Source organism: Drosophila yakuba, chromosome X, assembly GCF_016746365.2.
Source record: "Drosophila yakuba strain Tai18E2 chromosome X, Prin_Dyak_Tai18E2_2.1, whole genome shotgun sequence".
Classification (NCBI taxonomy): domain Eukaryota; kingdom Metazoa; phylum Arthropoda; class Insecta; order Diptera; family Drosophilidae; genus Drosophila; species Drosophila yakuba.
In genome coordinates, this window is record NC_052526.2 from 8,034,841 (window position 1) to 8,061,175 (window position 26,335).

General features: G+C 44.9%; 8 protein-coding genes across 12 annotated transcripts in view; 5 read left to right on the forward strand and 3 right to left on the reverse strand.

Annotated features, from left to right (window-relative positions):
• The window catches only part of LOC6524637 (basic-leucine zipper transcription factor A), a 39,014-nt gene extending 34,841 nt beyond the window's left edge, over positions 1-4,173 (forward strand). For all 4 annotated transcript variants that reach the window (XM_039375672.2, XM_039375678.2, XM_039375668.2 and 1 more), the window contains 2 exons: positions 936-2,963; positions 3,046-4,173. In XM_039375672.2, the coding sequence (XP_039231606.1) occupies positions 936-2,963; positions 3,046-3,050 (2,033 nt within the window). In that variant the 3' untranslated portion in view covers positions 3,051-4,173. The remainder of the gene's footprint in view (positions 1-935; positions 2,964-3,045) is intronic.
• A 712-nt stretch (positions 4,174-4,885) lies between these two features.
• LOC6524638 (DNA ligase 4) lies at positions 4,886-8,164 on the reverse strand. Of its 2 annotated transcripts, none has more exons than XM_002100459.3 (4): positions 7,678-8,164; positions 7,445-7,609; positions 6,471-7,381; positions 4,886-6,408 (listed from the first exon to the last, which is right to left on the reverse strand). In XM_002100459.3, the coding sequence occupies exons 1-4, from the start codon at positions 7,988-7,990 to the stop codon at positions 5,041-5,043; spliced, it is 2,757 nt and encodes a 918-aa protein (XP_002100495.1). In that variant the 5' UTR covers positions 7,991-8,164; the 3' UTR covers positions 4,886-5,040. The 2 variants fall into 2 exon arrangements, with proteins under 2 accessions (XP_002100495.1, XP_039231623.1); XM_039375689.1 differs by having other exon boundaries at positions 7,445-7,605; positions 7,678-7,818.
• A 95-nt stretch (positions 8,165-8,259) lies between these two features.
• On the forward strand, positions 8,260-9,633 carry LOC6524639 (ribonuclease H2 subunit B). The gene is made up of 2 exons (XM_002100460.4): positions 8,260-8,693; positions 8,762-9,633. The coding sequence occupies exons 1-2, from the start codon at positions 8,333-8,335 to the stop codon at positions 9,421-9,423; spliced, it is 1,023 nt and encodes a 340-aa protein (XP_002100496.1). The 5' UTR covers positions 8,260-8,332; the 3' UTR covers positions 9,424-9,633.
• Positions 9,634-10,002: 369 nt separating this feature from the next.
• Positions 10,003-16,506, forward strand: LOC6524640. The gene is made up of 6 exons (XM_002100461.3): positions 10,003-10,024; positions 10,431-10,946; positions 11,479-11,624; positions 12,447-12,639; positions 12,695-13,397; positions 13,468-16,506. The coding sequence occupies exons 2-6, from the start codon at positions 10,857-10,859 to the stop codon at positions 14,451-14,453; spliced, it is 2,118 nt and encodes a 705-aa protein (XP_002100497.2). The 5' UTR covers positions 10,003-10,024; positions 10,431-10,856; the 3' UTR covers positions 14,454-16,506.
• A 546-nt stretch (positions 16,507-17,052) lies between these two features.
• Positions 17,053-18,176, forward strand: LOC6524641 (fatty acid hydroxylase domain-containing protein 2). Its single transcript, XM_002100462.3, has 2 exons — positions 17,053-17,897; positions 17,967-18,176. Exons 1-2 carry the CDS (start codon positions 17,095-17,097, stop codon positions 18,085-18,087), a joined length of 924 nt encoding a protein of 307 aa, XP_002100498.2. The 5' UTR covers positions 17,053-17,094; the 3' UTR covers positions 18,088-18,176.
• A 449-nt stretch (positions 18,177-18,625) lies between these two features.
• On the reverse strand, positions 18,626-20,625 carry LOC6524642 (pyrimidine-specific ribonucleoside hydrolase RihA). The gene is made up of 3 exons (XM_002100463.4): positions 20,026-20,625; positions 19,090-19,533; positions 18,626-19,026 (listed from the first exon to the last, which is right to left on the reverse strand). The coding sequence occupies exons 1-3, from the start codon at positions 20,272-20,274 to the stop codon at positions 18,643-18,645; spliced, it is 1,077 nt and encodes a 358-aa protein (XP_002100499.1). The 5' UTR covers positions 20,275-20,625; the 3' UTR covers positions 18,626-18,642.
• A 1,884-nt stretch (positions 20,626-22,509) lies between these two features.
• LOC6524643 (uncharacterized protein C17G8.02) lies at positions 22,510-24,156 on the forward strand. The gene is made up of 2 exons (XM_002100464.3): positions 22,510-23,043; positions 23,104-24,156. Exons 1-2 carry the CDS (start codon positions 22,831-22,833, stop codon positions 23,923-23,925), a joined length of 1,035 nt encoding a protein of 344 aa, XP_002100500.1. The 5' UTR covers positions 22,510-22,830; the 3' UTR covers positions 23,926-24,156.
• Positions 24,157-24,158: 2 nt separating this feature from the next.
• The window catches only part of LOC6524644 (glutamine-dependent NAD(+) synthetase), a 57,471-nt gene continuing 55,294 nt past the window's right edge, over positions 24,159-26,335 (reverse strand). Inside the window, exon 7 of the mRNA XM_002100465.4 lies at positions 24,159-26,285. Coding sequence (XP_002100501.1) covers positions 25,592-26,285 — 694 coding nt within the window. The 3' untranslated portion in view covers positions 24,159-25,591. The remainder of the gene's footprint in view (positions 26,286-26,335) is intronic.

The following is a 26,335-nucleotide window of genomic DNA, read 5'->3' on the forward strand; positions in this document are numbered from 1 at the left end:
GTAAAACGACAAAAGCTTGGAGTGTGCCAATGTGATTGAATGATTGAGTGCATAAACTTTACGATTGGTGAATGCGATTTGTGCGATTGATTTGTGCGATTGCTGATGAGAATTAGTTGAATTGTATAGTTTCGTAACGTCTGGTGTTCTGAGATATTTATTAAAACAAATCTTGTCTCTAGCTGTGTGATTGATGAAGACCTAAGGCTTACTTAGAAGAGTCTGTCTGATCCATTTTCGATCGGGTTTTTTGTCTTGTCATTCGTAGTGTTCAATGATTGCTTTTATAATCGATCTGGTCAGCTTGGTGTGGTTTGATTTAGTCATTCAGTCAGTCAGTCAGTCAGTCAGTCAGTTAGTCATTTTTGTGTGTGCCGTTTGAAAGAAGAAATGTTCTAAGAATATTTCAAGACCTCTCTCGTAGCTATCTTGTTGCTCTATTCCCTTTTCTTAGTGCCGTGTGAAAGGACATGCCTGTGATACTTCGTAGCCAAGCTTATATACTCCTAAGAACCTAAAATAATTTAGACATCTAGTTCTAATTAGTGGCTAAGATCTAGACTTACATACCAACGCCTCTGCGGAGATGGCAGATCCAGAGAATTCGAGTGCTTTTCCATCGCTATAGTTTAAGTTTTTTTTAGTTTGTAAGTTGTAGTAGCCCCGGAAAGAAGTGAAAGGCACTCGGATTTTACGGACCTCTCTCTGCAAAACCCACCCCCCTGCCCACAAGACTCTATCTCAGAAACCTGGCCTAGGATTAAGAGATCCCCAACTCCTCCCTATCAAAAAAAAAAAAAAAAGAACCCTGAATGCCTTTTATTACATCTTTGTTTCTTATGATTTCTTATATTATGACCCAATGACATTGCATGACATACCACCAAAATGAGATTACTAAGAGGCTTCTTTTCTGTCCATTGTTCCTCTTGTAGATGTGAGCGGTTTCATGGACACCACAGTAGCGTCCAATGCGAGTGGCTCCAGTGGCTGGAGTGGGGCAGGCGGCTCTGGAAGCAACCAATCTGCAGGCGATAATGTGGAGGCCAAGCACGAGATCGATTCGGGCATGATGCCACCGCCCATTACCACCCAAATACCGATGGGCGTTCGACGCTCTTCGCTGCCCAGTGTCACCCCGATGATTACGGACCAGCAGCTGGTCCATCTCAACGCAGTGGCGGCCAGTGCGGAGGCCCTGAAGACGGAACTGGAGGACAGCAACTCGCACAGTCCCCTAACCGGTGAATCCACACCGGACAGCCCGAATGCAGCCATGCAGTATCATCGCTTTGCACGAAAGCCCAGCCTGGACACCATCATGTACGATCAGTCCAACAGTCTGCCCGGTTTCCCAGCCGTTGTTGCACCTGCTACAGCTGCTGCCGTGGCCGCTGCAGTGGATATTGATCCGGCGGCGGTGGCCGTGGCGGTGGAACTGGCCGTCAAGAACGAGATTGTGAAGCATGTTGTGCAGCAGCACCAGCAGATGCAGGAGCAAATGCAAGAGCAGCAGCAGCAGCAGCAACAACAGCAGCAACAACAACAGCAGCCCCAACAACAACAGCAGCAGCAACAGCAGCAGCAGCAACAACAACAGCAGCAGCAACAACAGCAGCAGCAGCAACAACAACAACAGCAGCAGCAGCAACAGGTGCACAAGTTCATCGATGAGCTGACCAAATCCACATCGGTGGTATCCAGCAATGGCACCACTGAACCGGCTCTGTTCACCACCTCGGCGGTGATTGATCACGCTTTGACCGACATTCTGCAGGCCAAAGTGGGCATTGCGCCGCCCAATGTGGTGCTGGAACGGAGTTTGTCCCTAAGCTCCACGAACTCCAGCAGTTCCATGAGTGGCAGTGAGACCTCCCCGAATAGTTCACCCCTGACCCAGGACATCATACTCAATTCGGAACCGGCGGCGGCACTGGCCGGTGCTGCTGCCTTGGGTGGCCCGGCGCCCGTTGATGTCACCGGTGGTCTGTCTACCGATATCATCATGAATCCCGCCGTTTCGCCATCGACGATTTTGTGCTCCGCAAACGGAGCGGCCACGGCCGTGGTGCCCAATATAATGGCACCCCACCAAGTGACCATGGCCAACTCGATTTTGAATGACATTGCCATGCAGCCGGAACCTACGCAGCAGGATGCAGCGGTAGCAGCCTTGGCATTGAGTAACATCATGATGAGTCCACCCACCGCGGCATCGGGTGTGGGAGTTGTGGACACACTGCCACCGACACCAGCGGCTATGCAGCCAGAGGTCGCAGCCACTGCCACATCGACTGCGGTCAGCAACATGATTATCAAGGCGGCGGCGGACTTTATAACCACCCAGGAGCAGGAGCAGCACCACTACCACCACCATGGTCGCGTCCACTCCCATTCGCCACAGGCAGCCGTCGGAGTGAGCGGTAATCCTGCCGAGACGGCATCGGATCCGTTAGTTAATCTGCTGTTGAACCACTCAACCACACCAGAAACAGCGGCTGCTGCTGCTGCCGCGGTAGCTGTAGAAGCAGCCAACTTCCAGTCGATGAATCACAGTCACCACAGCCATCATGGTCATCATGGCCATAGTCATAGTCACGGTCACAGTCACAGTCATAGCCACAATCGGGTCACGGGACACGTTTCCGGACATGTGACCAGTCACCATCATGGTCACCACTTGCCGGTGGTGCCGCCGACACCACAAGAATCTCTGATCGTTGCCCTGGCCAGCGAGAATGCGCTGCAAAAGTCGGTGGCCACCGCCGCAGTGACCACCAATGGAGCAGTGATGACGCAGCAGGCATCTGCCCCAAACACAGCGGGCAGCATACTCCCGGCAGCGGTTGGAGCGGTAGCTGCGGCGGCCGCCGTCGCATTGCAGCCGCCCATTCCCCGGGAGCTGACCACGATGTCGGATCAGGATCTAATCAGCTACATCAACCCGAGCACCTTTGATCAGCGTGAGTTTTCCATCATTATTTCAAACTATCGTTTTCCCCTTTTGATATACTGACTAATTGATTTCTTTCAAATTGTTTACAGTTTAAACGGCTTGCGATCAACAAATTAAACTATGTGGACTTGCTTTTTTTTTAATCAACGATAAATGTCACTCCTACACAGGCTTAGTCTTAAGTATATATGTAGTATATAGAGAAACACACAACAAACAAAAAAAAAAAAACACAAACGATAAGACGGATTAAAGGTTTCATGTGGACCAATATTGTGACCAAGCGGATGGATAAAAAACGGGATCAGAGAATAAAAACCACAAACACAAACACATTAGTAGCTTTAGATTTGCCTACGTTTAGGAATAAACCCTATTTTATAAAAATACCTACATTTAATGATTTGTTTTTTTTTTTTTTTTTGCTATTTTAATATTGATTTAAAAAGAAATGATCAACTTATCTCAAAAGGTTAAATTAAAACAATGATAACGACTGCCATATACCTACGAAATATAAAGTGAAATCCCGAAAGTGAAGAATGAAAGTAGAAAATGAAGAATTCAAATATCAACCTTGAAAATCAATAATTATGGAAAGAACTAACTTTCATGAAACAATTGATTAACACTCTTTGCTGGAAGACCTATTTTCATAATTAAGTCTGATTTGTAAACTTCCTTTTTATTTGTTTGAGAATTTTAGGTATACTTTACATTTTAAGCCTAACTAAACGTTTTGGTAGTAAAATTAAGCTTATTTAACGTTTGGGTCAAAAGAAAACCACGAAAAGAAATTATTATTATACAGTTAATAATTTATACAAAAGTAGCTACGAATATAATGAATATGCGAGAAATTCCAAAAGACTTTTGATTTAAAGAAAATGCAATTATTATTTTGTTTATGATTTAATCATTTTTATTTTCAATTATATTGAAGGAACGCACACAAATAAAGATGTAACTAATGTTATTACTATTATATTATTATTATAAAATCGCTATTATTATGCATACCCTTAATGTTGATAGTTGTTATGTGTAGCGTTGTAACCTATTTACCATACCAGAATAAGAACCACAAAACTGAAAATATAAAAGAACAAACCCACAACCAAACTACATTGAAAAGTAACGAATAAGTTTAATATACAGATTATCAATTGAATGACCTTCAACACTTGTTATATCCCAAATAAAGATCAAGACCGATAGAACTCTGCATTTGTATGCCCAAGCCCAACTATTTATGTATAAAAATCTACAAATATTCCAACCACGAATTTTGCCCCCTCCCAAGAATTGAACTAACTGAGAAACTGAAACTAATAATGGTTTTTTTTTTGTTGGTGATAAGCTTGATAAAGTTTAAACAATTTGATTGACATACGTAATCTATATCTATATGTTCATAGAGTCGATAAATGTGTTAAACAATCTCAGAGATTGCATATTCCTCATACAATTAAATGTTAAAGTCAAGTCAATGAACGATAGAGATAGCGTTAGTAGGTGCAAGTGAGATGGAGAGAGGCAGAGAAAGAAAGAGAGAGAGAGAGAGGGAGCGAAGAGCTCGCGCTTTAGAATTGTTAGTGTTAAATGTTATACACCGATATATACATTATTTATGTTATATATACAAGCATACATATATCGAACTTTACAATGAATAAAATAAATGTATTTTTGATGTTCTTATTGCCCAAAGTGCAGAACCGCTAAACCATTGAATACCCCGAAGGGAACTCCCTGAACTTTGTAACCGAACTGTCAAATGCATCAATTGGCGAAATAACGAACCTAACATCTACACTCCCCTCCAAAATTTGTCCAAAATCCCCCCAACTGAATCAATACTATTCTGCTCGTTATCTCTTTTTATGTGAATAAAAACGAAATCTTTGAAAAGTAACAAAGACTGTTGTGTACTTACTCCCAGCAATATTGACTTTATTGAAGCAAGTTATTTTACATGTATAAAACGGTCTATATGGGTATATACATTTAGGTAGATACAATTTTATAACAAGGATAACAAGTAATTTTTAACAAAATAATAAATCCTTAACAAACCCATCGACTTAGACGAAACACTGCATGGGAAGTAGGAGGCCTTCACGATGCGACTGATGGATCCATGCCGAGTTTACGACTTTGTCAGCGCTCAACTTTGAATGATTGCGAAGCCAGTGCTCAAAGTGGTCGTTATCTATGTCGGAAGACATACAGATGAAACCAAGATTTAGTTGCGGATCGGAATCGTCGACTATTCGGCCGCCGTTTTGCATAAACAAAAGCCTGGCTAATTCATCGCCTTGTGGACTGTAGAAATACGCATTAAGATGCCGGAACATGTTGAGGTTCTTTTTTCCATCCAGAAGCCGATCCTCAAGTGCATTTACTTTAGATGCGCTTATGCCAACCACGTTCTCAGCTGTCAAATGAATGTCTTGCAGCAGGTCCTGCAGCTCCTGCACGTTGGCGATGTCTTTACTGTAGCTATCACCGTGCCGGTCAAAACACTCAGCCAGATCCTGCTGCAGTGGCTCAGTGGCCGCTATAATATCCCTAGGCCGCAGCTCAAGCTCCTGCTTCTGGCAGACCCTCAGTAGCCACTCCATGCGCACAATGTCACAGGTGCGTGGCTTTTGAAGGATGAGCCGCCTAACTAAAAACGTCTCATCGCCTGCGATGCAAAAGCACTTCGGATCATTGGGCAGGGGATTCTCCACGATGCAGCCACCGTTTTTGACGGCCAGCTCCTGCAGCTGATGCTTGCTGTGTCGTCCGGCAGATCCGCTCAGAATGCAAAAGCTCAGACCGTCGAAGAGTTTGGAACTGCTAGTGGAGGGGTTCGCGACATAGCGCTTCTCATAGACGGCCAATGCCAGTCGGCTTCGTTCGGAGGGCGTCATCCGCATCTGCTTCCGCTTGGTCGTCACATCCTCCAGTCGCAGCTGCCGCTTGTTTAACTTCTTGATGGCCAAGGAACCGTCGCATAGATTGTTAAACTCTTTAAGTGTCATACACTCGTTCCAGGGCTTATCATCTCGTTTCATCTCAGTGCGCGGAAAGTGCAACGATTTTCGGGTGAAAAAAGCTCCATTTGGCGCCAGGTCGGCAGCCTTAACCTGCAGAATGACCGAGTTGTGCGGTTCGATCCACAGATCGGGGCATCCGGACCGATCTTTGGGCTTGTAGTGATACCACAGTGGCGGTGGCTCATTGACTACATCATGCCAATGCGGTTTCAGAGTGTGATTTAGCACTGCGCGCTGTTTCGTATTGTTGGCAACCACACCAATACTGAAGACTTCGGGACGATTGGAGCTGCCAGGCGGCGCTGGCTGAAGAACTCCAAGCAAAAATGAGTCCACAAAAGTGCGCTTGCGGTTGTAGAATGCGCCGATGATCAGCACATCGAACTCGGTGATCAGACCCTTGATGTACTGGTTGGAAAATTGAAGTGAGCTTATATTATTCCACTCTGCAATAAATATACTCTACTCACATCAGCCTTGTCCTTGTACCAGCCGCCGCCCAGTCTTACGCCAGGCTGATATCTGGATGCCTGCTTCTTCAGCACAATGCCCTCGGCGTGAGAGTCGAGTGCCTGCTGAAACAGCTCATTGAACTCTTTGACGGAACCGATTTTGCGGGCACGCATTAACTGCAGCACACCTGACTGTTCAACAATGAGTTTCTGCAACTTGTACGCCCGCTGAATGTAGGTATGGTCCAGCAGACTCTGGCCATTGAAATACAGCAGATCGTAGACCACGAAACAGGGCTGCCAGCTGCCCTCCGGCTTCAGGCTCTTCACGTCCGTGTTCTCGCCCTTTTCCCGAAAACGCAGCTGATTGGTGTCCCACACCATCATCTCGCCGTCGAGGATGATGGACTCTAGGCCGAGAGGCAAAAGACCCCTCAGTTTTGGCGTCAAGGTGCCGTGATCGTAGCTGTGACCAAAGTTCTTGGTGTAATCCACTCCATTGCGGGAAATGTACATGAAACGACCTCGATCGATGTGCAGCTGAAAGCGTTCGCCATCCATTTTGGTCTCCAGATAGAGCACATCCGACTGCATTAGCTCCTGGATGTCCCCCGGGAAGCGTTCGCACAGCATGGGTCGTATCTGGTGGAATGGCCGGATGACGGAATTCAGGTTTACAAACTTGACCGCCGCTTTGCTATCCTTGCTGGTGCTGGCGTCTAGGTCGGTGGTCCGGTCTGCCAGCAGATTGCACACATGTCCCAGATCGGAGCAGCGCTGGTAGATGTCCTGCGCCTTGGGATGCAACACACCAAAGATCTTCTGCTCCCCGATTCCCAGACCGAGGCTCTTTAGCAGCAACCGGATTAGCCACTTTTGCTCCTCGGGCGAGGCTTGCTCCGTAAACCGGATGAGCTGCTGCTGCTTAACTGCAAGGAGTGGCGATGTCGTGATAGTCTTTTAGTCTTTCAGATGAGGGTTACAGCACCCACCTTCTGTGTCCTCATTGGCAATGGTGTCCAGCATCTCATGGATGTGATTCAGTCTCAAATCGCTGGGCGGATTAAAGCACCTGGGCTTGAGCACGGAATAAACGACATCACCGTAGTCCCGGTACATGTTTCCGGTGCGGTGCTGCAGTCTGATGGCATCGCTGGCTAGTGTGGACAACAATAAGGTTCTAAATAAGTTCGTAATTCCAACGCCCACAAGTTTCTGCACTCACAGTCCGTTGGTAGCTGGAGCACCCTGATGTAGAGCCTGCCCAGCGCGGTGATCTGCAATCCATAGGTATCCCGACCCGTGTCTGCACCCGGCAGCAGCAGTCGCAGCACGGAATAGAAGCTACTGACACCGTTCTCCGGCTGGTCGTCGTTTAATCCGGTTTGCCGGCGAAAGGATTCGCGGTGCCGGCAGAAGGACTCGTAGTAGCTCTTGAGGAGCTCCTCCTTGTTGGCCACCTTTTTGGAGGCCTTTAGCTTCTCGAATAGGCCACAAATATCCCGGAATTTAATCGTGCTGGCTATATCTACGCTCATTTTGTTGTTCAATAACAATATTCAGTTGTAAACGATTTCATCATTTTGAACAACAGTTCAAAAAGTGTGACCGCTGATATCAACATAAGATAATACTCATTTTAGACAAGTTGTAAAATTAAATGCCAGAATTAGTGGCAGTAACAATTTTAAGTTCAACTACTTAGCATAATATAAAGAATCTAGTTTATATGCACAACTTAAAATTCGGAGACTTCCAACTATTAAATACCAAAATTATCGATAGGCCTCTATCGATAGCCAAAAAGGCGGCAAAACTTTTGTTTTGGTTCGGCCAATTGCTATTTACATTTGCTTCACGCTTGGAAACTATTCAAGAAAATGAGCAAGAAGTCGACGCGTGCGAGTAAACCAAAAGCGGAACCGGATGCGGAGGGCTCTGCCAAGATGTCCAAGGCCTCGGCGCTTAAGAAGGTGTTGTTCATGTCGCAGGAACTGCTGCCCAAGGATGCGGACGACGGGCACCTTCGACTGGAGCGGTTTTTCCATCCCGGACATGGCAAGGAGGCACTGTTCATGACCCATCCCGATGGCAGAATCATGGAGCTGGTGGAGTACACGGAACCACGTCGCAGTTGGCTCGTGAACAGCGAGGTCTGCTCCAATGGCAGAATCTACATGACTGCGGCCGTGGATTCCACGCTCCTGGCTCTCCATCACCTCCGAAAACATTGTGCGCAAAGTAAGATATACTTATTTGTTATAAAGAATATTTGCATTGTATATTTGAAACTCTTTAATTTGAAATAGGAGCAATGTCGCTGGACAACATTGCCGTGGAGGAGGCCAGCACCAGTCGTCTGCTTAACGAGATCCTCGACCCAGAGAATCTTAAGTGCGTGGTGGATGTGAAGAGCTCCGGCGAGCAAAAGTTCTACAAGTACAACCAAGAACGAACGTTGGCCTGGTTGGCTCTGAAGACGCGCCAGGTGGCGAAGATCCTGAAGGAGAAGCAAGTCCACTGCGGGCACAGTGCGCAGTCGCAGAATTTTGTGCGAAGCGAGAAACTGGCAGCGGAGAACGTTAGCAACGAGATGGACTACACGCGTATGGCTTGCGATATTGTGGGACGATACCTAGATGCGGATCTGCATGACCTGCTCACCAGTTACCTGCACATTCCCAGCGAGATTCAGGCGATTGTTGAGGAGAAAGCAGCTGCCCAAAAGCGCAAATCGAAGGCGGGCAAGGACGAGGGCAGCGATTCCAAGAAGATCAAGCTAAATGACAGCGATGCTGCTTCAAAGCTAAAGTCCAGCGGTCTGGTGGACAGCGATGGCGATCCCAATGCAAGCATCACCTCGCCCACAGCAGCGCCTCTTAAGGAGCGCTCGCTGACCGCCAAGGAGAAGGCCCTGGCCAAAGGAGCCAAGGGCACCAAGAGCATCGCATCGTTTTTCAAAGTAAAGTAGATTAACGTTTCACAGATCTTAGGAATAGGTTTTTACTCCTAATTTTAGCTGATTATAATGCTTACCTTATTTACTACAAATTTGCACTTTTTTTTACAATCAATAATAGTACTTAAAAGCACTTAGATCGTTACTTTTGTTATTTTTAAATTTTATTTATAAATTCGGAATTAAAAAGAGCGCCTTTTCAGCTCATGCGCTGTTAAAACATCCCCTTTGCTTCCGTTTAGTAAATCACCATCAGCTGTTGGGGTTGCCAGGGTAACAATTAATTGGTTAACTTGGGGGTTTTTGGCCAAATGTTGCGAAAGAAAAGTTTCTTAGTCTATATATTAAAACAACAAATTTTAATTTCCATTGGCAGCCAAAACACTCTTGATTTTTAAAATGTATGAGCATATTAAAAAATGCCAAGTAAAAATATAATATCCAACAAACAAAAAAACAAAACACTTTTAAATACATGCAACAAATCCTTCCAATCCTTAGCTCTTCGCGCGGGATGGCAATCCTGGCCGACAGTTACAAAGCTGCTGGCTCCTTTGTTTCCGTTTTTGTCGCTCAGTTGTTGCTGTGCGCGCTCCCACGTTCGAGGCTAACGGTGAATTCCGCTTTGCGCCTTGATTCGCATTTTGCCATCCCCGTTACCCACCACCCACCCGCAAGCGAATATCCTGCTACTCCCACTCTTGTTGTTGTTGTTTTCTATATATGCCTTGAATTTTCGGAACAACAATTTACAGGGGTTACATTAGTGCATTTTTTCCGACTGCCGTGTGTTTCAAAGCCAGTGTTTAAATTTAAATTGTGAACGGCAGAGAAAAGAAAAGAGTGGCGTCACACGAAAGAAAATTTTCTTTGGCGTCGTCGAGGTGTTTGTGCATGTGTGTGCGTGCGTGTGTGTGTGTGCTGGTGCTCCTTTGCGCGAAAGTGTTGTAGTTGGTGTGGCATAAGATAAATAATACAATGCAGCACTCAGTTAGCAACAAATTCTCTCTTCTCTGCAGCAGCAACAACAGCAACAATCGCAACGCAACGCACAAAAGCATGCTACGCTAAATTGCATTTGGCGTCTGTCAAGGACAAAACAAAACGCTGTTTGTGTGAGTGCGACCAAAACAACAATAGCAACAACTGCATGTGGCACAAATAACGGAACTGCAAAGTAGCAAACAGCAAGAGAAACAAAAGAAAACACGATAAAAAAACAAAACAAAAGGCAGGAACAAATCACACACGAGGACCAAAAGCGTAGGAAAACGGACATAAAACGGAGGCTGCGACAAGAAGGAGGCGAAAAATCGGAGAAAATAAGGGAGAGGCACACACTCCCCGCATCTCCTCTCCCCCAGCCCCATAGGACATTTGGCGCCAGCCCGAGCAGCGACTGCGACCGCGGCGTCGACTGAGGCAGCGGCAGCGGCTGAGGAAAGATGTTGCTTCGTCCCTCTCCCACGCACACGAACGCGCTGCAGTGTCTCCTGCTCTCCTTGTTCCTCCTCTTGGCGCTGCTGCCAGCGAACGTAAGTGCCCTTCATTTCATCAATGTTGCAAGCACTCAAGCTAGCATAATAACCGAAAAACAACAACAAGTTATGCCATGTTACATTTTTAAACGCTTTCACATTGAACACATGCATATGTAAATTGCCAAGGTGATAAAATCGCTAGTGAAGGCGCCTGCAAGTATGCTACACTATAACAGTAAAGAATTCTGAATTTGGAAAAATATATAAAAAATATATAACAATATAAAGTAGTAAAAAGTTGCATAAATAAACGCAAACGCATTCATGTTGCATGCACCTCTGAATTTTAATTTGATTGCGATTGGATTCCCAACGGTAATAAATGCATTGCACACACACATGTGTAAATATGAGCACAATAACAAGGGGCTCAGTACAGTGGTTACTTGCTATGCGAAACAATGCAAACAATGTGTTTTTTATGGTTTATTATAGTAAATTCTTAATTAAGTCTTTTGATGTATGTTTGTTATGATTGAACTAATAATAATACAATATGCAATATTTTTTCGCTCTATTTTCGCAGGTGTCTGCCAGATTTTGCGAGGGCTGCACTCAGGGCTGTTGCACCCAGGGCTGCTGTCCGCCGTATCAGGGCGGGCCACGCCCCCTTCCGCCCTCCTCGGACTCGCATGTTCTCAATCTGTTCTTCGCCACCCACTGGTTTTTCTGGTGAGTGGATGGGGTTTTCCTGGAAAAACAGCTCCTTTTGGGAACTTTCCTATCTATCTTATCTTTCCTATGTAAATCTTAAAAGCAATAGTTGTGGTTATTTCCTAGATTTTGATTCTTTTAATTGCGCACAGCAAGGGTGATTTATTTAGTTACTGCGATGGTCATGGTCATGGATTCCATTTGTTTTTGCTGTTGTTATTGTTTTTGTTTTTGGGGATTCCCCGGAGGTCGACTGCAAGGCCGTTCAATGGGGGGGGGAGCTTTTGGGGCTTTGGGATGGCGGAATGGTGGGATGGATCGAATGGATTGGATGGTGTGGGGTTCTGGCCGGACTTCCAGCCGATTGGCATTGTGTGGCATGCGAGATATTATTATTATTGGCAGCAAAGGTGGCGCCCAGCGACGGGGTTGCGTCAAGTCAAAAGTCGAGTCAAGTCGAGGGGCTTATGCAAGCTGGTAGCCCCCATGCTAGGCCACCACTACCACCACTACCATCACATCAGCACATAGTACCAGCCACCTCCCCTGGGGGCTGTGGAAATGGCAATGCCAACTAATGAGACACAAACGGAACCCGCCCAACCGACCAAACGCCCACCCGCCATCCAGCTCATATAATCCCATCTCTTGGCCACCGAAAAGGCAAACAAATTTCAGTCGGAATTCGATTACGGGAACAGCAGGACACGGAGCCGTATCCGCATCCGGATCCGCTCCAATGGGCTTCTTCATTCAGTCGCGTCAGCTGCAAACGGAGCAGTGAATAACGATCCTCTCTAGAATGCACAAATATTGATTTGAAATACATTCTCATTGCAGGTGCGTGGTGGTGGCCATCATCTTGGCCATCTTGTGTGCCTACTCGCTATGGAAGAAGCGGAGGACACTGTGCGGCTGGGGATTCAACGAGCATCACACCCAATCCGAGGGCGATTCAGCCGGTTCCTGCTACGCACCTCCACAATATAGTCGCTGCAACTCGTTTCATCATCCGCCGCCGCCCTATACGGAGGTAACTAATCATATATCGATTCGCTTAACTTACTCATTTCCATTCCAATTTGCAGGTGACCTCCAAACCGGATCTGTATCCGCTTGTCTTCACCTGCAACACCGATTCGGGCAATGGCAAAGGCAACGGCAGCTCCAGCTACCTGATGGTGCAGTACTTCCGCAACTACATCGTCCGTCCGGCTGCCGGTGGATCCCTGAGTGCGGCCAGCACCGTCGACTCCCTGAGCTCCAGCTTCATTTGCAATGCCAATGAGGCAAATACGCTCGTGCCGCCACCGTATTCCCGGGCAGCCAGTCCGGAGTTGGGTCTGCATCATTATGTGGCCCATGCCCATGCGCATGCCAATGTCAATGCCAATGCGAATGTGAATGCGAATGCCCACGGACATGGGAATAGCCATCTGAGATCCATGGAACAGGCGACGGCGCACCAGGTGCCAAATGCTCCGCTGGCATCTGTGCACTACGCCATGCCGAGATCGGCATCCCAGCTGGTGGAAACGGATGCCTATCAGCCGAGACTGATGCCCGCCCAGACGCAGGCCCAGCACTATGCCACCGTGGCACTGGGCAGTGCTCCGGGCGGAGCAGCGCTCTACAGCACACGGCTGCACGCCTCCCACGAGGAGGGAGTGGGCGTGGGCGTGGGCGTTGGTGTGGGCTACCTTCAGTCCCAGAGTGATCAGCACTTCCGCTACATGGCGAACAGCAGCAGCAGTCTCAGCGACATCTTTGTGAACAACAGCTGTGTGGCAGGTGAGCATTGGGATAGGAACTCTTTGGTACAACTTATTAATTATTTAACAACTTATTTAATTTCTTGCAGGAATGCTGCCCGAAAGCGGAGGAGGAGCTGGCGGTGCCTTTCAGGGCGCGGAAAGTGGATCGGCCACACAGGCTGCCTCCCTGAATAGCCTGGCAATGGGCGGCTTGGGTGGATCGGTAACGGGTGCCACTGGCGCATCGGGTGGATCTGGCACACCGGTGATATACAGCAATGGCTGCATACAACCCAATCCGCTGCACAGTCTGGAGAACTGCTGCCAGCCATCGGCTCAGGTGTCCGGCGTGAGTAGTCTGGCCAACATTGGAACACCGGGCTCGCCGCCCCAGGCCACCAGTCCGACGGGCGAGGTGCGTGAGATTCTCGACCAGATCCGCCAGCTGCAGGCGGGCGTTAGCTACGAACAGCTGCTGCTGAACGGCACTGGTGCCAAGCCGCGGCTGCAGCACACGCTATCGACGCCCTCGAATTCGCAGCAGGTGCTGCAGCCCATCCTAACCACATCCGCATCCATTTCCGGCGTCACCAGTGGGCGGAGTAAAAAGTTCTTCAACTCCGGCAGCAAAACGCAACCCAACAAGGCTCTGTACATACCCATGGCGGCCATCGGGGGATCCGGGGGATCGGGCGCACAGCGCTGTGTGCTCAAGAGTCCCGTTAGCAGTGTGGTCAGCGGCGCCAGCTTCTTTGTGAACCGTGGACGAGTGGCCCGCAAGGGTTGGATCACCCGATCTGCACCCACAACGCCGGGCAGTGCCCTGCCCCCCAATCGCCTGGGCGACGATAGTCCGCTGCTGCTCAACGAGCACGATGAGGATGCCATTGACGATGATGAAGATGAGGAGGAGGAAGATGAGGTGGAGGCGGTGGATCAGGCTCGAAAGCGGCAGCTTGAGCGGAATCACCAGGAGCCACAGCGGGTTCAGGAGGATAGCGACAGCGAAACGGAGGCGGAGGCCAGGAATCATCGTCGCCAGCATCGCCACCATCGTGGTCATCGTGGCCATCGGCGTGGACAACTTGAATAATAGTGGGCGTGGTCGTTGGAATCGCCAGTGTCATTTAGTAGTTGTTGTTGTAGCTCAAGGTTCTCCTTTAGAAATAAGCTTTTAAACGAAAGTGGAGAAATGTTTGGGAGCCGGCGGCACGCTTCTTAGTCTGAAGAATCCTGAAGAGAAGAAACGCTAGAGGATAGGATGGTTACATCTAAGTTCTGTTTGTAGTATTAACAAGTTCTATTCCATTTTTATATTTCCGGTCATTTGAATAATATGTATCATAATTGTGTTTTTTTACTAGGCAAAAAACCATAAACAAAAAACGACCATTTAATTATCCTACATGAATTACCTGCCAAAAGTTAAATGCGAAAGTCTTTGAAGAAATAAAACTATTTAAAGAAAGGAATATAATTTTTTATGAGTTTGTTTGAGTGTTTTACAAACAATGTGTTATTTATTGTTTTAAGGTTATCTATTATTTTCTTAATATTTTTTAAGAAGCGAAAACTTAGGCAGTCGAGTAATTGTAAGAATCTAAAACTAAGGCTTAAAACGTTTTGTGAAATTTTAAACTGAAAGAACGGCATTGAAGACAGATCATTTTGCATTATTCCACAGTTTTGACAATAGTTCAATAAAACTAACCATTATATGTTCTTCAAAACAGTATTATTAACAAGCCCTACCAGAAGTTTATAATTATTTATACCCACTTAATATCTAATTTCAATTGAGGATTTGAAATGTCTGTTCGTTGAGCTTCCGTGAATAGATAAACAATTTAAATATACACATAGCTGTCGTTAGGTTCAAATAGTCTAGCAATCGCGATATTTAACATTTAAGTTTTGTAAAAGTTGGGAAGGTTTCATGACATTTAAATTACACATCCACACACTCCAGAATTCAATTGTTGTCCCGGTGTTTTAGCAATTAATTAAATGCAAAACGAATTTTAGATTATTTTCATAGAGGGTTTGCTTAGGAAACTTTGAAAAGACGCAGAACAATTGCACAAAAGATTTAAATCGATTTAGGGTAATGTGGTATAAAATTGAAACAAAAAATCTATGAAAACCAAAAAGAGCAGAATAATGAAAGGAAATGAGTTTTTTGTAAGTAAAAGTAGCTAATAAGGAATATATGTATGTTCACACACAAATAATGCAAACAATAATAATAATTCACGTACAGATAAAGATACTTCAGTTCGAGGAGATACTTTTAAAACGCTTACAGATACTCGTATGTAAAATGAAATATGCAAAATGCGCGGGCATTCGGTTTGGAAATTGGGGCAAGTGCACTAGAAGGAAATCTAAAATTAATTGTGTATTCTAAACAAAATAAAAATTACCAAATGAGACTAAGGGGTCAAGATCCGGGGGCTACAAAAAAGAACAAATGGAATAGTTTGAATGCAGCAGTGCCTTTTCAACTAATTAAACCACAACCAAAATAAGCGCAGAGATACGAAAATTGAAATTGAATATGGAAATATGGAAAAATTGAATAATGGAGTATTGGAACCAGAAGTTAAAAAGCTAATGCATCCCCAGGCAGAACAGAAACAGACATGAATTCAAAACAATCCAATGAACACGGCAATATTTATAATAAATCTGCTTAAGCGTTAGATCTATGATATATACGAGTATATAAGTACATATGTAGGTACATACATGCATATATACCCAATAATGTGTATGTGACAATTACTTTATGTGAATTTTACAATTTTACAATTCATTGAGATTTTTTCCCAAATGGTTTCGTTGGGTCCCCCTTTTATTCTCGATCGGTTTATTCTGGCTTATTTCAACACGATCCAGTTCGAATATCTGTGCTTCATTACATATAACTATATAATTAAACATAATAACTAATAAACTAGCATAGCAAAACTGATGGCGTTCAATGATGGCATAAATCGCCAAAAGCAAGTGAATTGTTTTAAAGTCGGATAACGAAAACCAAATGAAACGAAACGAAAAACCAAAAGTGAACTAAGAAACCAATTTAAGTCAAATATACAAAGATGAGAAATACAAACAATAAATGAAAAAATTCGACTAAAAAACCGCTCTCTTTCTCTTTCTCACACTTTTTAGTCACACTTTCCCTATCAACAACACCAAGTTCAAGAACTAACACATATATTATTATTATATTACTAAAATTCTATTATATCTCCCCCAGGGCTTGAACTTTGAATCGATGGGATTTGAACAACAAATATGATATAGGTGCCACATATAGATGGACTGCTACTCCTAATCTAAATACAATAGTAATGCTTGACCATAATCTGCCATCGACTGCAAAAAGGAGTGATAAGCTAGCTAGATTTCTAAATTCGTACGCAATATTAATCAGCTTGGACAGTCATATATAAAATCGTAAAGAGTGCTTAGGTACCAAAACCAGCTGCCTGATCCTTGAAATGAGCTACTTTATGGTAATGCAAAGATAAGTGTCATATAATTTTAATTTCAATTATTCTAACTTATCTACGAAATCCTATAATCAAACTGAATTTTTAATTACAAGTATCATCCGCAAATGCAAATATTTCCAAACGAACAGTAGCATTTTGCTATGAAAAGGTTTACTTTTAAGGATATATATATATATATATATATACATTGCTGGCTCCATCAGACCGCCAATGGAACCCACTGGGTGTAGGGCACCATGGGGATTAGGTAGCCAAGCGGCTGGTCAGCGAGTAGTTTTCGCCCAGCTCTCGACCACAATGGACACCTTGCTGGCTGGCTGGACGCAGTGCGGCGATTTGCTGCAGGACAGATGGAACTCGCTGCTGGACACCGTGGGTGAGGATTCGTGGCGCCTCTGGGTGGTGGGCAGCACGTTGGTCATCTTCATCGTATACTGGCTATATGCGGGCATCTTCACCCTGATGGACATCACAAACCGGCCGCGTTTCCTGCGCAAATACAAGATTCAGCCGGGCCAGAATGAGCCAGTGGATCTGGCCAAGTTGTGGCATGCCGTCAAGGTGGTGCTATTCAATCTGACGGTGGTTAACTTTCTGGTTAGCTGGTTGGTGTACGAGTTCGTTTACAAAACGGAGAACAGCCAGGACATCCGGGTGCTGCCCACATTCAAGCGATCCCTGCGCGATTTGGCCGTTTTTGTGGTGCTGGAGGAGATCATGTTCTACTATGCCCACCGCCTCCTCCATCACAGATCGGTGTACAAGTATGTGCACAAGAAGCATCACGAGTGGACGGCACCCATTGCCGCCATCACGCTGTACGCCCATCCGGTGGAGCATGTGCTGGCCAATCTGCTGCCGGTGGCCACCTCCATTGCCATCCTGGGCACCCACGTGGCACTGGCCTATGTCATTTTCGGCCTGGCCATTATCAACTCGATGAGCGATCACACCGGCTACAGTTTCCCTTGGTCGGCTGGTTCGGTGCGGTTCCACGACTATCACCATGCCAAGTGAGTATCCTGGTTAATGCTGTTTATCCTTGCCAACTTCATTGTGACTCTCCTCCTCTGTCCTTCCAGGTTCAACTACAATTACGGAGTGCTCGGTCTGCTGGACAAGCTGCATGGCACATATCGCGCGCCCGCGGAGCAAAAGGGTCCTTCGCAAAGGATTAGGAGGGCCAAGAAGAATGCCAAGTAATTCAATTGATTGAATAACTCCCTTTTTTTTGTTATACTAGTTTTTTATTGCTTAAATACATCAAGGTCATTAAAAATAATTTTATTCTTGCAGGAACTTTAAAAATAGTTGCCTTTTTAATTTTTGTGCAAATGCTTACATAGAAATTATTGTTCTATAATTAAATATTATCTTCATAAGCACTTGCGATTGAGCACTTGTTTTGGTTTGACTTGTATTTATGTACATACATATGTATATATGTTGTTACATATTTAATACTGCAGCTAAAGTCTTGTAAATATTACAAAACTATAGTTTTGATTATGAACAACAAAAGCTTTTCAATTTCCTAGCCAACTTAGCAACCTTATGCTTAATCACCGAGTAAATGTTTTAAGCTTAAATACCGCTTTAAGTTAAGTTAAGTGCCCCCTCGAAATTGGTTTATTGATAGTGGTGTGCACCTGTTCCAAAAAACTTTCTTATCGCCAAGACCCTCCCCAACCATCAACAGGCAAATAAAATGATAGAAAAAAAATAAAAAAAAATGGGGGAATTACTACAGATATGGGTTTATTGAGTGTCGCGGAGTAGAGAGCCCTCATCCAAGCCGGCAATCCATTCGCAGATGCGCTTAAAGAACTCGGCGTCCACCAGCTCGATGATGCGCACGTTCTCCGGATACTTCTCCCGCTCCCGCAGATGATCGAGCACCATCTGGCCACGGGTGTGGGTGCCACGCAGATCGACGGTGGCATGCCACGTGTTGTGCCGCCGTGTCAAGTGATCCTCGAACAGCCAGACGGCCACAGCGATGGCGTCGCAGGGGTTCCACGTATCGATGCCGTACTGCTCGATCATCGGCAGCCACTGGGCGGCCTCCACCTGGTTCAGCATGGTAATCGCCGGATGACCAGCGTCCTTGGCCCGCGCAGCAAACTCCTTCAGGCGCCAATTCTGCAGGAGCAGAGGGATTAGGTAAGAGAAAACCTTTGCCAAGTATATGTATGTTTAACTTACAATGTGTATATTGAATCGCTCCGGGAGGCAGGCCTCCCACGGCAGGATGGTGATGGGGCAGCGGGTCCTCAGCAGCACCGTGTGCGCCGCCTCCGGATCCGAGTGAAAGTTGAACTCCGCCGAACGCGAGGAGTTGCCCACGCCCTGGTAGTTGCCACCCATGATGAACAGATCGCGAAAATTCTCACCAAACTCCGTGCCGTACATCGTATAGCCCAGAGCCAGATTCGTTAGCGGGCCGACGGCAAATACTGTGATCTGTTTGGGCCTGGAACGGCAGAGATCATGGATGGCGGTCACCGCGTGCTCCGGCTGCACGATGTCCTCCAACTTGACGCAGTCGTCGGTGAGACAATCACCGAATCCGTCGCGGCCATGGAAATACTTTTTTTCATCCTCCAGCGAGGGAATGAGGGCGTCTACAGCACCGAGGTAAATGGGAATCTGGAATAGGTAAACAATGCTCTCAGATGCAAACAAAGAAATATTTTCAGATTGAAAAATTCTATTATAATATGTTAACATGTTAGAATGGTTTTTGGGAATTTCCAACTAATTGAAATCTACATTTCAAGCAATCGCAAGCAATGCTTATTATATTGGACATACATATATAAGCAATTGTTTCGTGGTAATTAAATCTTCAAATAATATATTTTGTTCCTTATTTGTGCATATTCATAAATAAATAATCGATTGCATGCAGCGATGTAAATAATGATCTTTTTAATTCCCTGAGCAAATGACACTGGCACAAAATGCTTTTACTTTCAAGTTGCATCCATTTTTGCTTGTGTAGTTTAAAATATATTCAATAAAATTGAGATATTGCGATTTTTAGAACAAAACTCTAGTTTCAGCTCACAAATGACTTTCGAAATAAGGGAAATCGATTCGAATTTTTCTCGCTGTGCACTTGGGTTTATTTATATTTACGTCTGTGCGCTTGCAGGCATCCAGAATCCGTCGCATATTGCGGGCAGCGTTCTCCCTGCTGGTGTTGCCGCATCCCATCGTGGTGATGGCCAGCAGATGGATCCCATGGCTCTTGGCCGCGTGCAGGAGCAGGAGCAGGGCCCAGGCATCGTCGCTCCCACCATCGCAGTCAAGGATCGCGTATCTGGGCGTTGGTGCTCCTCCTCCTCCGCCTCCTCCTCCGTTTTCCACTGTGCGTCCGTCCGCCATCGCCGGCTATTGGTGAATGTGCCCGAGCAGCGGACTACGGACTACCCATATACTATGCACATACTACACACGGCAATCATCTGGTCGCCGCCGTTTCTGCCGGACTTCGTCTATCGCCCCGGTTCTGTCTCGATTCTGCCTGTGTGTGCCTCTTTCTCTGGCTGTGGTTCTGGTTCTGGTTGTTGGGGCATGGGCATTACCAGAGCACCATATCACGGAATTTCATAATGCTCTCGCCCAACTCAACTCAACACAACACAACCCAAAGCAACTCAACTGAACTGAACTGAACTGAAATGAGCAGCTCACATGTGCGGTGGGCGATAGCGATATGTCACCATGTGTGCAATTCAATTCATATCTGCGCTGTATTTCACGTTCGCGCGCCCAGCGAGAACGGGACAAACGGATAAGATGTGTGGGAATACTGCCGCCCATCTGCTGGTCGACCAGCGAATGCCCTTTCCTTCAGCAGATGTTACCCGCAGGCAAGTCGGAGTTTCCTTGCTTGGAGTTAACAGGAAATATAAATCAAGGATAAATAGCTAAGCAAAGCGGTTTTTACAAAGATGGGTCAATTGTCATAACTTGGCGAAAAATGATGGTGCGGCAGTAAAAATTACATTTTTACATTACATTCTAAAGGAATTTGGGAAAATAAAATGTTGTTTTTACATTTTTAGTAAGGGGTACCATCATCAAAATTTGCAAAAAATTGGAACGACATAGAATTTTTTTTTGAAAACACAGTTCGATTGGAAATTTAATTACGAACTCAACGAGGTATGGCATTTTATATTTGGACCACTATTTCGAGTGCTGTGATAAAAATAATGATAATTTTTTAACCCAAAAAACAGAAAAACGATTTTCGCCATAATTTCAATATTTACGATTGGTATTTTCCGTATAACTTGGCTGAAAATGGTCAGAAAGCGAAAAGAATTACAGTTTTTTACTCCTAATTACCAATACTAACCAACCAAATCACTTTTTAACCGACTGTGTTAAAATAATTTTTGGCCATTTTTTCGCTTTTTTTGTAAGGGGTACCATCATCCAAATTTGCAAAAAATTGGAACGACATAGAATTTTTTTTTGAAAACACAGTTCGATTGGAAATTTAATTACGAGCTCAACGAGGTATGACATTCCATATTCAAACAATTATTTTAAACGTTTTGGCCAAAAATCTGATTATTTATAATAAAATTTGAAAAAACTGCTTTTGGCAAAATTAAATCTATTTCTCATGGGAATTTTTATCATCCAAAATTTGCAAACAAAAATGTCGAATTCCAATTCCCAATATCATCGTATAGTTAAAGGAATTACTGCTTTGTGTAGTTCTTTAACAATGCCAACGATACGTACAATAAAATAATAACATATAATAATCCCAATAAAAACTACAAACCTATGTACATACGTTTGCACTCTTTTCCCCATCAACAAGACTTTCCCCAAAGAGACGTCGCTATAGAAAACAGCTGCATAAGGAAAGAATTAAATCCACAATTTAATTCAATGAATAAATGTGATGGGAACCGAAGGGCAACTGGAACCACTACGCTTGTATGGTTGCAACAATGGTAATCAAGTTGCGGCAGGTCGTCGCGATAATGGCGATCCATGGTGAGCATCGCCCACTTGCGACACTTGAGGTAATCTAGACTGTAGAATCTAGACTGTAGAATCTAGACTGTAGAATCTAGACTGTAGAATGCCAGACGAGAGTACATCCCATATAAGTGATGATGAAAATGAACGTGGAACACCCACTTAAGTCAGCAAACGACTTTGCTCTATTTGGATAGTCTATTTTCTTATTCATGGGTGTTGAAATAAGACCGTAGGTTTCAATGTTTAAGTCTGAAATAAATGCTGTGGGATGGTGCTTCAATGAGTGTTCTTCTTTTGTTTAATTCTTCTATAGTTTAATTCAATTAAGCAATTTTTGTGTACCTCTAAAAACAAATTCTGTTTTAAACTAAAGGTGAAAATAGGAACATATATAAGTTGATTCTAATGATTAAGCAGTAAACTTCAGTTAAATATTCAAACATCTATATAAATATTCTTTTCAAATATATAATTATATATTATTTATTTATTTATTACTTTGTTATTCATTAAATATTTAGTTACACTTACAACCGAATACCCTATACACTTACATCACTTGCATCATTTCATATGTTACATGTTGTAAAACTGCAGCTTGCAGCTGTTTATTTTACAAATGATAGTTGTTACAGATAATTATTCTTTCAGAAATTTTAGCAACTAATTTATTTATTTTAAATCAAAATGCAAGGGGATAAGATAGCCGTGAAATACATTTCAATGGTAGAACACTTTTCAGTGGAGTGGGCCAATCACCTCCAGAGCCATGGATTCATCGTTGGCCACCCTGCTGTGCCAGCGAAGAGCAACCTTCCGAATTTAGTTAAATATAGTATTTTATTTTTGGGGGCCACCGTGGGGCGACTGGCGCAGCGATAGTTCCGTAATCGATAGAAGCCACAGCGACCAGAGTTGGGAATAAAGTTCGACATGGACGAGAAGCACCGCCTCGTGGTCTACGACTGTGATATTGGGACGGATGATGCCTGGGGACTGGCCATGATGCTGCGGGCGGAGGAGGTGACTCTGCCCGGCGGAAGGAGCTGCAGAGTGGTGGCCATAACGACGGTGCAGGGCAACACGGACGTGGACAATGGAACACTGAATGCCCTGCGAGTGCTGCACACCTTAAACAGGCGCGATGTGAACTACTTTAAACCTTCGATTTTCGCAACTCTATCACTAACCAACTGATCCACACAGGTGCCGGTGTTTAGGGGCTGTGCCGATCCCATAGTGCCACGCACTTGGCAGTACACCCATCGTTTCCATGGCCAGGATGGCCTCAACGATGTGGGCAACTATCCCGTGGTCGATGTGCAGCAGGAACTGCAGCCGGAGCACGCTGTGAATGCCATGTACCGGCTGGCCAGCGAGCAACCCGGTCAAGTGGACTTTCTGCTGTGCGGTCCGCTTACCAACTTTGCCAACTGCATCAATTTGTATGGCCGCTCATTTCTCGAGAAGATTGGCCGAGTCTACATAATGGGCGGCAACATTTTCGGCAAGGGCAATGTCACAAAAAGTGCCGAATTCAACTTCATGATGGATCCCGAGGCGGCGCACATTACCCTGGAGCGATTGCTGCAGCCGGCGTTCATCCTGCCCTGGGAGCCCTGCATCGATGGCGAGTTCCAGACCAGCCTCGACTGGCGTCTGAATGTCCTCGGCGCCGTCGATCATCCATTCATCGAGCTGCTCACGCGTGTGGAACGCTCCATGCTGGAGCCGCGAGGATTCGTCAAGTGGATCAGTTGTGATGCCCTGCTCACGGCCGCCTATCTTTTCCCGGCTGCGATGATCGCCGAGCAGCGGGAGTACTATGCCACCGTGGAGCTGAGTGGCCACCACACCCGTGGCCAGATGGTGCTGGATCACCTGCGCGGCCGCAAAGTGGACGACATCCATGGGAAGAAGATCAATGTGCATGTCATTAGGCGCCTCAGCAGTGACACGACCTTCCGCACGATCATCGCCTGGACGGGATTCCTTCCCAATAGCGATATTGCACAACTATGCGCTTAACATCTTAAATATATTGCAAGTTCATTTCCAAAGCCTTTTATATGGTTAATGGCCCTGATAAGGCATCATGTGTTCTATGATACCATCGCAGATTATACTGCTTGTGGAGGAACTGGGCTGTGGATAGGGATGATAACCCAATTTTTGAGATATAAGCCATAGTATAATTCATGTAATGCATATATTCTAGAAGGAATCATAAAGTGCCCAGTCCATTGGAAACTACAAAAATGTCTGGTGTATATATTTCCTTCTACAGAAGTGTATAATCAGTGTGGCTTTAAATCGATCTGATGCGAGTGTTCAAATTCACAATGTGCTATATGTCTACATACTTTACTTGACTACAAAAAAAAAAATAATGCCCATCTCCCAAGGAAGTGTTTTTAAACATTAGGGAATTAGCACAAGCTGCATTGGTCTTAAACCTAAAATCAATTTCACAATTCAGTAAGGAAATACAATTTGAATTGCTCTTTTATGTGCAATATGTAAATCAACAAAATTTTAGATGCTAATAGGACATTTTAAGCAAATATTTGTGATATCTTATGGATGATTTTTGGGCTTAACTTGCCCACAACATATGTATATAATTGACGTTCCTAATTGGTTTCGTGTAATGTGGTTAGTTTTAAGGTCGAGAAAATGTCTTAGAATCAACAAATTCATCTTAATTCATAAACATACAGTGCGTTTTTAAAAGTGCAACTTTTGGAACATTTGAACATTAAACTAATTTACCCAAATCGGGTTACATATAATTTATAAATTGTAAATACGGCGTGTAGTGAAACAATCTTATACCAGTCAAAATATTTGATCGTTATTATTAATTTGATGTCTTAAAAAATCAGGTAAAACAAACAGTTTAATGCCAGTTTAAGCCGCACTGTACACAACCAATAACACAACAGGTAATATTGTTCCTATGTAAAGTCAGTTGATAGCGTGATTTATCCAAATGAATTCTTTTTGAACAAGATTGTTGTACAAATTGTTTGGACAGGCGAACGAACTGTTTGTCCAGTTTTTAGCTTGAGCATAAGACAAGATTATACACTTTTTCGATAAGGCAAACTGCAAAGGACTCTACGAAGGCTGACTACCTAGAAAAGGATCTGAAGAAAGGATCTCTACGCCTAGGATATGGATCTCTACACATATGGATTCCAATTCTGTATATGCACAGCATAATGCCCTTTGCTGCCGAATAGTAAAGCTACATTATTAGTGATTTAATGACTGCCAAGTGCCATGTCACATGGATAAAATAGTAGTCTTAACAACAGTTTTGGATTACAAGAAACATTTTAAGACAGATGGTAAAGATCTTGCAAATTACAAAAGTTTAGTATAAAACTATAAGCACTTAATAATTACGGATAGGTTTTTCTTTGGAATACAATTTATTTAATGGCCATATAAATAGATCAAAATTCATATTTTTACGGAAACATTTAAGGAAACATTTTTTTTTTTTTGCGAGCAATAGAAGGCACATAGTTGCAAAAGATAGCCGATGCCTAAATCTAACAAATTTCAAGTGCATTTCTTAGCGTGGCAGCAAAAGACATTAAGCTGTGCTAAAACAACAATAAACAAAAAAAAAATATAATAATAACTGTGTATAATATAATTCCAGTGCGTTGCGAGTATGCCGTTCCTAGACGGGAATGCCGGTACGGTCCTTGATCTTGCCCAGCACATTGACGTGCACCTTGGAATAGCCACTGGGCTTCTTGGAGAGACCGCCCGGAGCAGCTGCACCTGGCAGTGGTACCGCTGCCGTGGCAATGCCCACATCAATCGATGCGGACGCCGAGGCCGAGGACAATGGCGACGAGTGCTTGGAGTCGTCCAGGTGGGAGGATCTCTGGGTGGAAAGCAGCAGGTCCTCGCTGCTGGGGCGCAACTGAGCGGACGATGGAGTGTAGATTGGTTGCAGCTTCTCCACCTCATCGTCGATGGCCTTGAACTGCCAGCTCCAGTTGGGTCTGTACAGGAATGGGCGATGGTCGAAGCGATTATCATCGGGACTGTAGCTCTCCGCGTGGACCGACGGCGTCAGCACTGTCATCTTGTGGCGATTGATGGCGTAGCAGCGGAAGAAGTGCTTCACTTTCTCGGCCACCTCCTTGGGACTGAGATCACCCTTCCACGTGGCCACCAGGTGGCAGAACATGCTGTACGGGCCGCAGAAGGACTGTTTGCGCAGTCGCCCGTATTGGGAGAGCTCTGCGTAGGTCATTCCCATGTCCTGCTCGTCCGTCTGCTGCAGCTCCCCGTTCTCCTGCAGCGGCTCCAGTTCGGCGGTGGGCGGGGCATCGATGATGGACTCCAGCACGGGCAGATTGAATCTGGCAAATGGGAAATCGAGGTCAGTAAATGATAACTATACTCTCCGCAA

Coding starts and splice junctions, on each gene's coding strand:
- LOC6524642 (XM_002100463.4), bottom strand. CDS start 20,274: ATGGCGGACGGACGCACAGTGGAAAACGGAGGAGGAGGCGGAGGAGGA. Junction 19,534..20,025: donor ATGCCTGCAAGCGCACAGAC/GTAAATATAAAT, acceptor TACCTATTCCAG/ATTCCCATTTACCTCGGTGC. Junction 19,027..19,089: donor AGCGATTCAATATACACATT/GTAAGTTAAACA, acceptor CTGCTCCTGCAG/AATTGGCGCCTGAAGGAGTT.
- LOC6524641 (XM_002100462.3), top strand. CDS start 17,095: ATGGAACCCACTGGGTGTAGGGCACCATGGGGATTAGGTAGCCAAGCG. Junction 17,898..17,966: donor CACGACTATCACCATGCCAA/GTGAGTATCCTG, acceptor CTGTCCTTCCAG/GTTCAACTACAATTACGGAG.
- LOC6524643 (XM_002100464.3), top strand. CDS start 22,831: ATGGACGAGAAGCACCGCCTCGTGGTCTACGACTGTGATATTGGGACG. Junction 23,044..23,103: donor ACACCTTAAACAGGCGCGAT/GTGAACTACTTT, acceptor TGATCCACACAG/GTGCCGGTGTTTAGGGGCTG.
- LOC6524638 (XM_002100459.3), bottom strand. CDS start 7,990: ATGAGCGTAGATATAGCCAGCACGATTAAATTCCGGGATATTTGTGGC. Junction 7,382..7,444: donor TGCCAATGAGGACACAGAAG/GTGGGTGCTGTA, acceptor CACTCCTTGCAG/TTAAGCAGCAGCAGCTCATC. Junction 6,409..6,470: donor GGTACAAGGACAAGGCTGAT/GTGAGTAGAGTA, acceptor TTTTCCAACCAG/TACATCAAGGGTCTGATCAC.
- LOC6524640 (XM_002100461.3), top strand. CDS start 10,857: ATGTTGCTTCGTCCCTCTCCCACGCACACGAACGCGCTGCAGTGTCTC. Junction 11,625..12,446: donor GCCACCCACTGGTTTTTCTG/GTGAGTGGATGG, acceptor TTCTCATTGCAG/GTGCGTGGTGGTGGCCATCA. Junction 12,640..12,694: donor CGCCGCCGCCCTATACGGAG/GTAACTAATCAT, acceptor TCCAATTTGCAG/GTGACCTCCAAACCGGATCT.
- LOC6524639 (XM_002100460.4), top strand. CDS start 8,333: ATGAGCAAGAAGTCGACGCGTGCGAGTAAACCAAAAGCGGAACCGGAT. Junction 8,694..8,761: donor CCGAAAACATTGTGCGCAAA/GTAAGATATACT, acceptor AATTTGAAATAG/GAGCAATGTCGCTGGACAAC.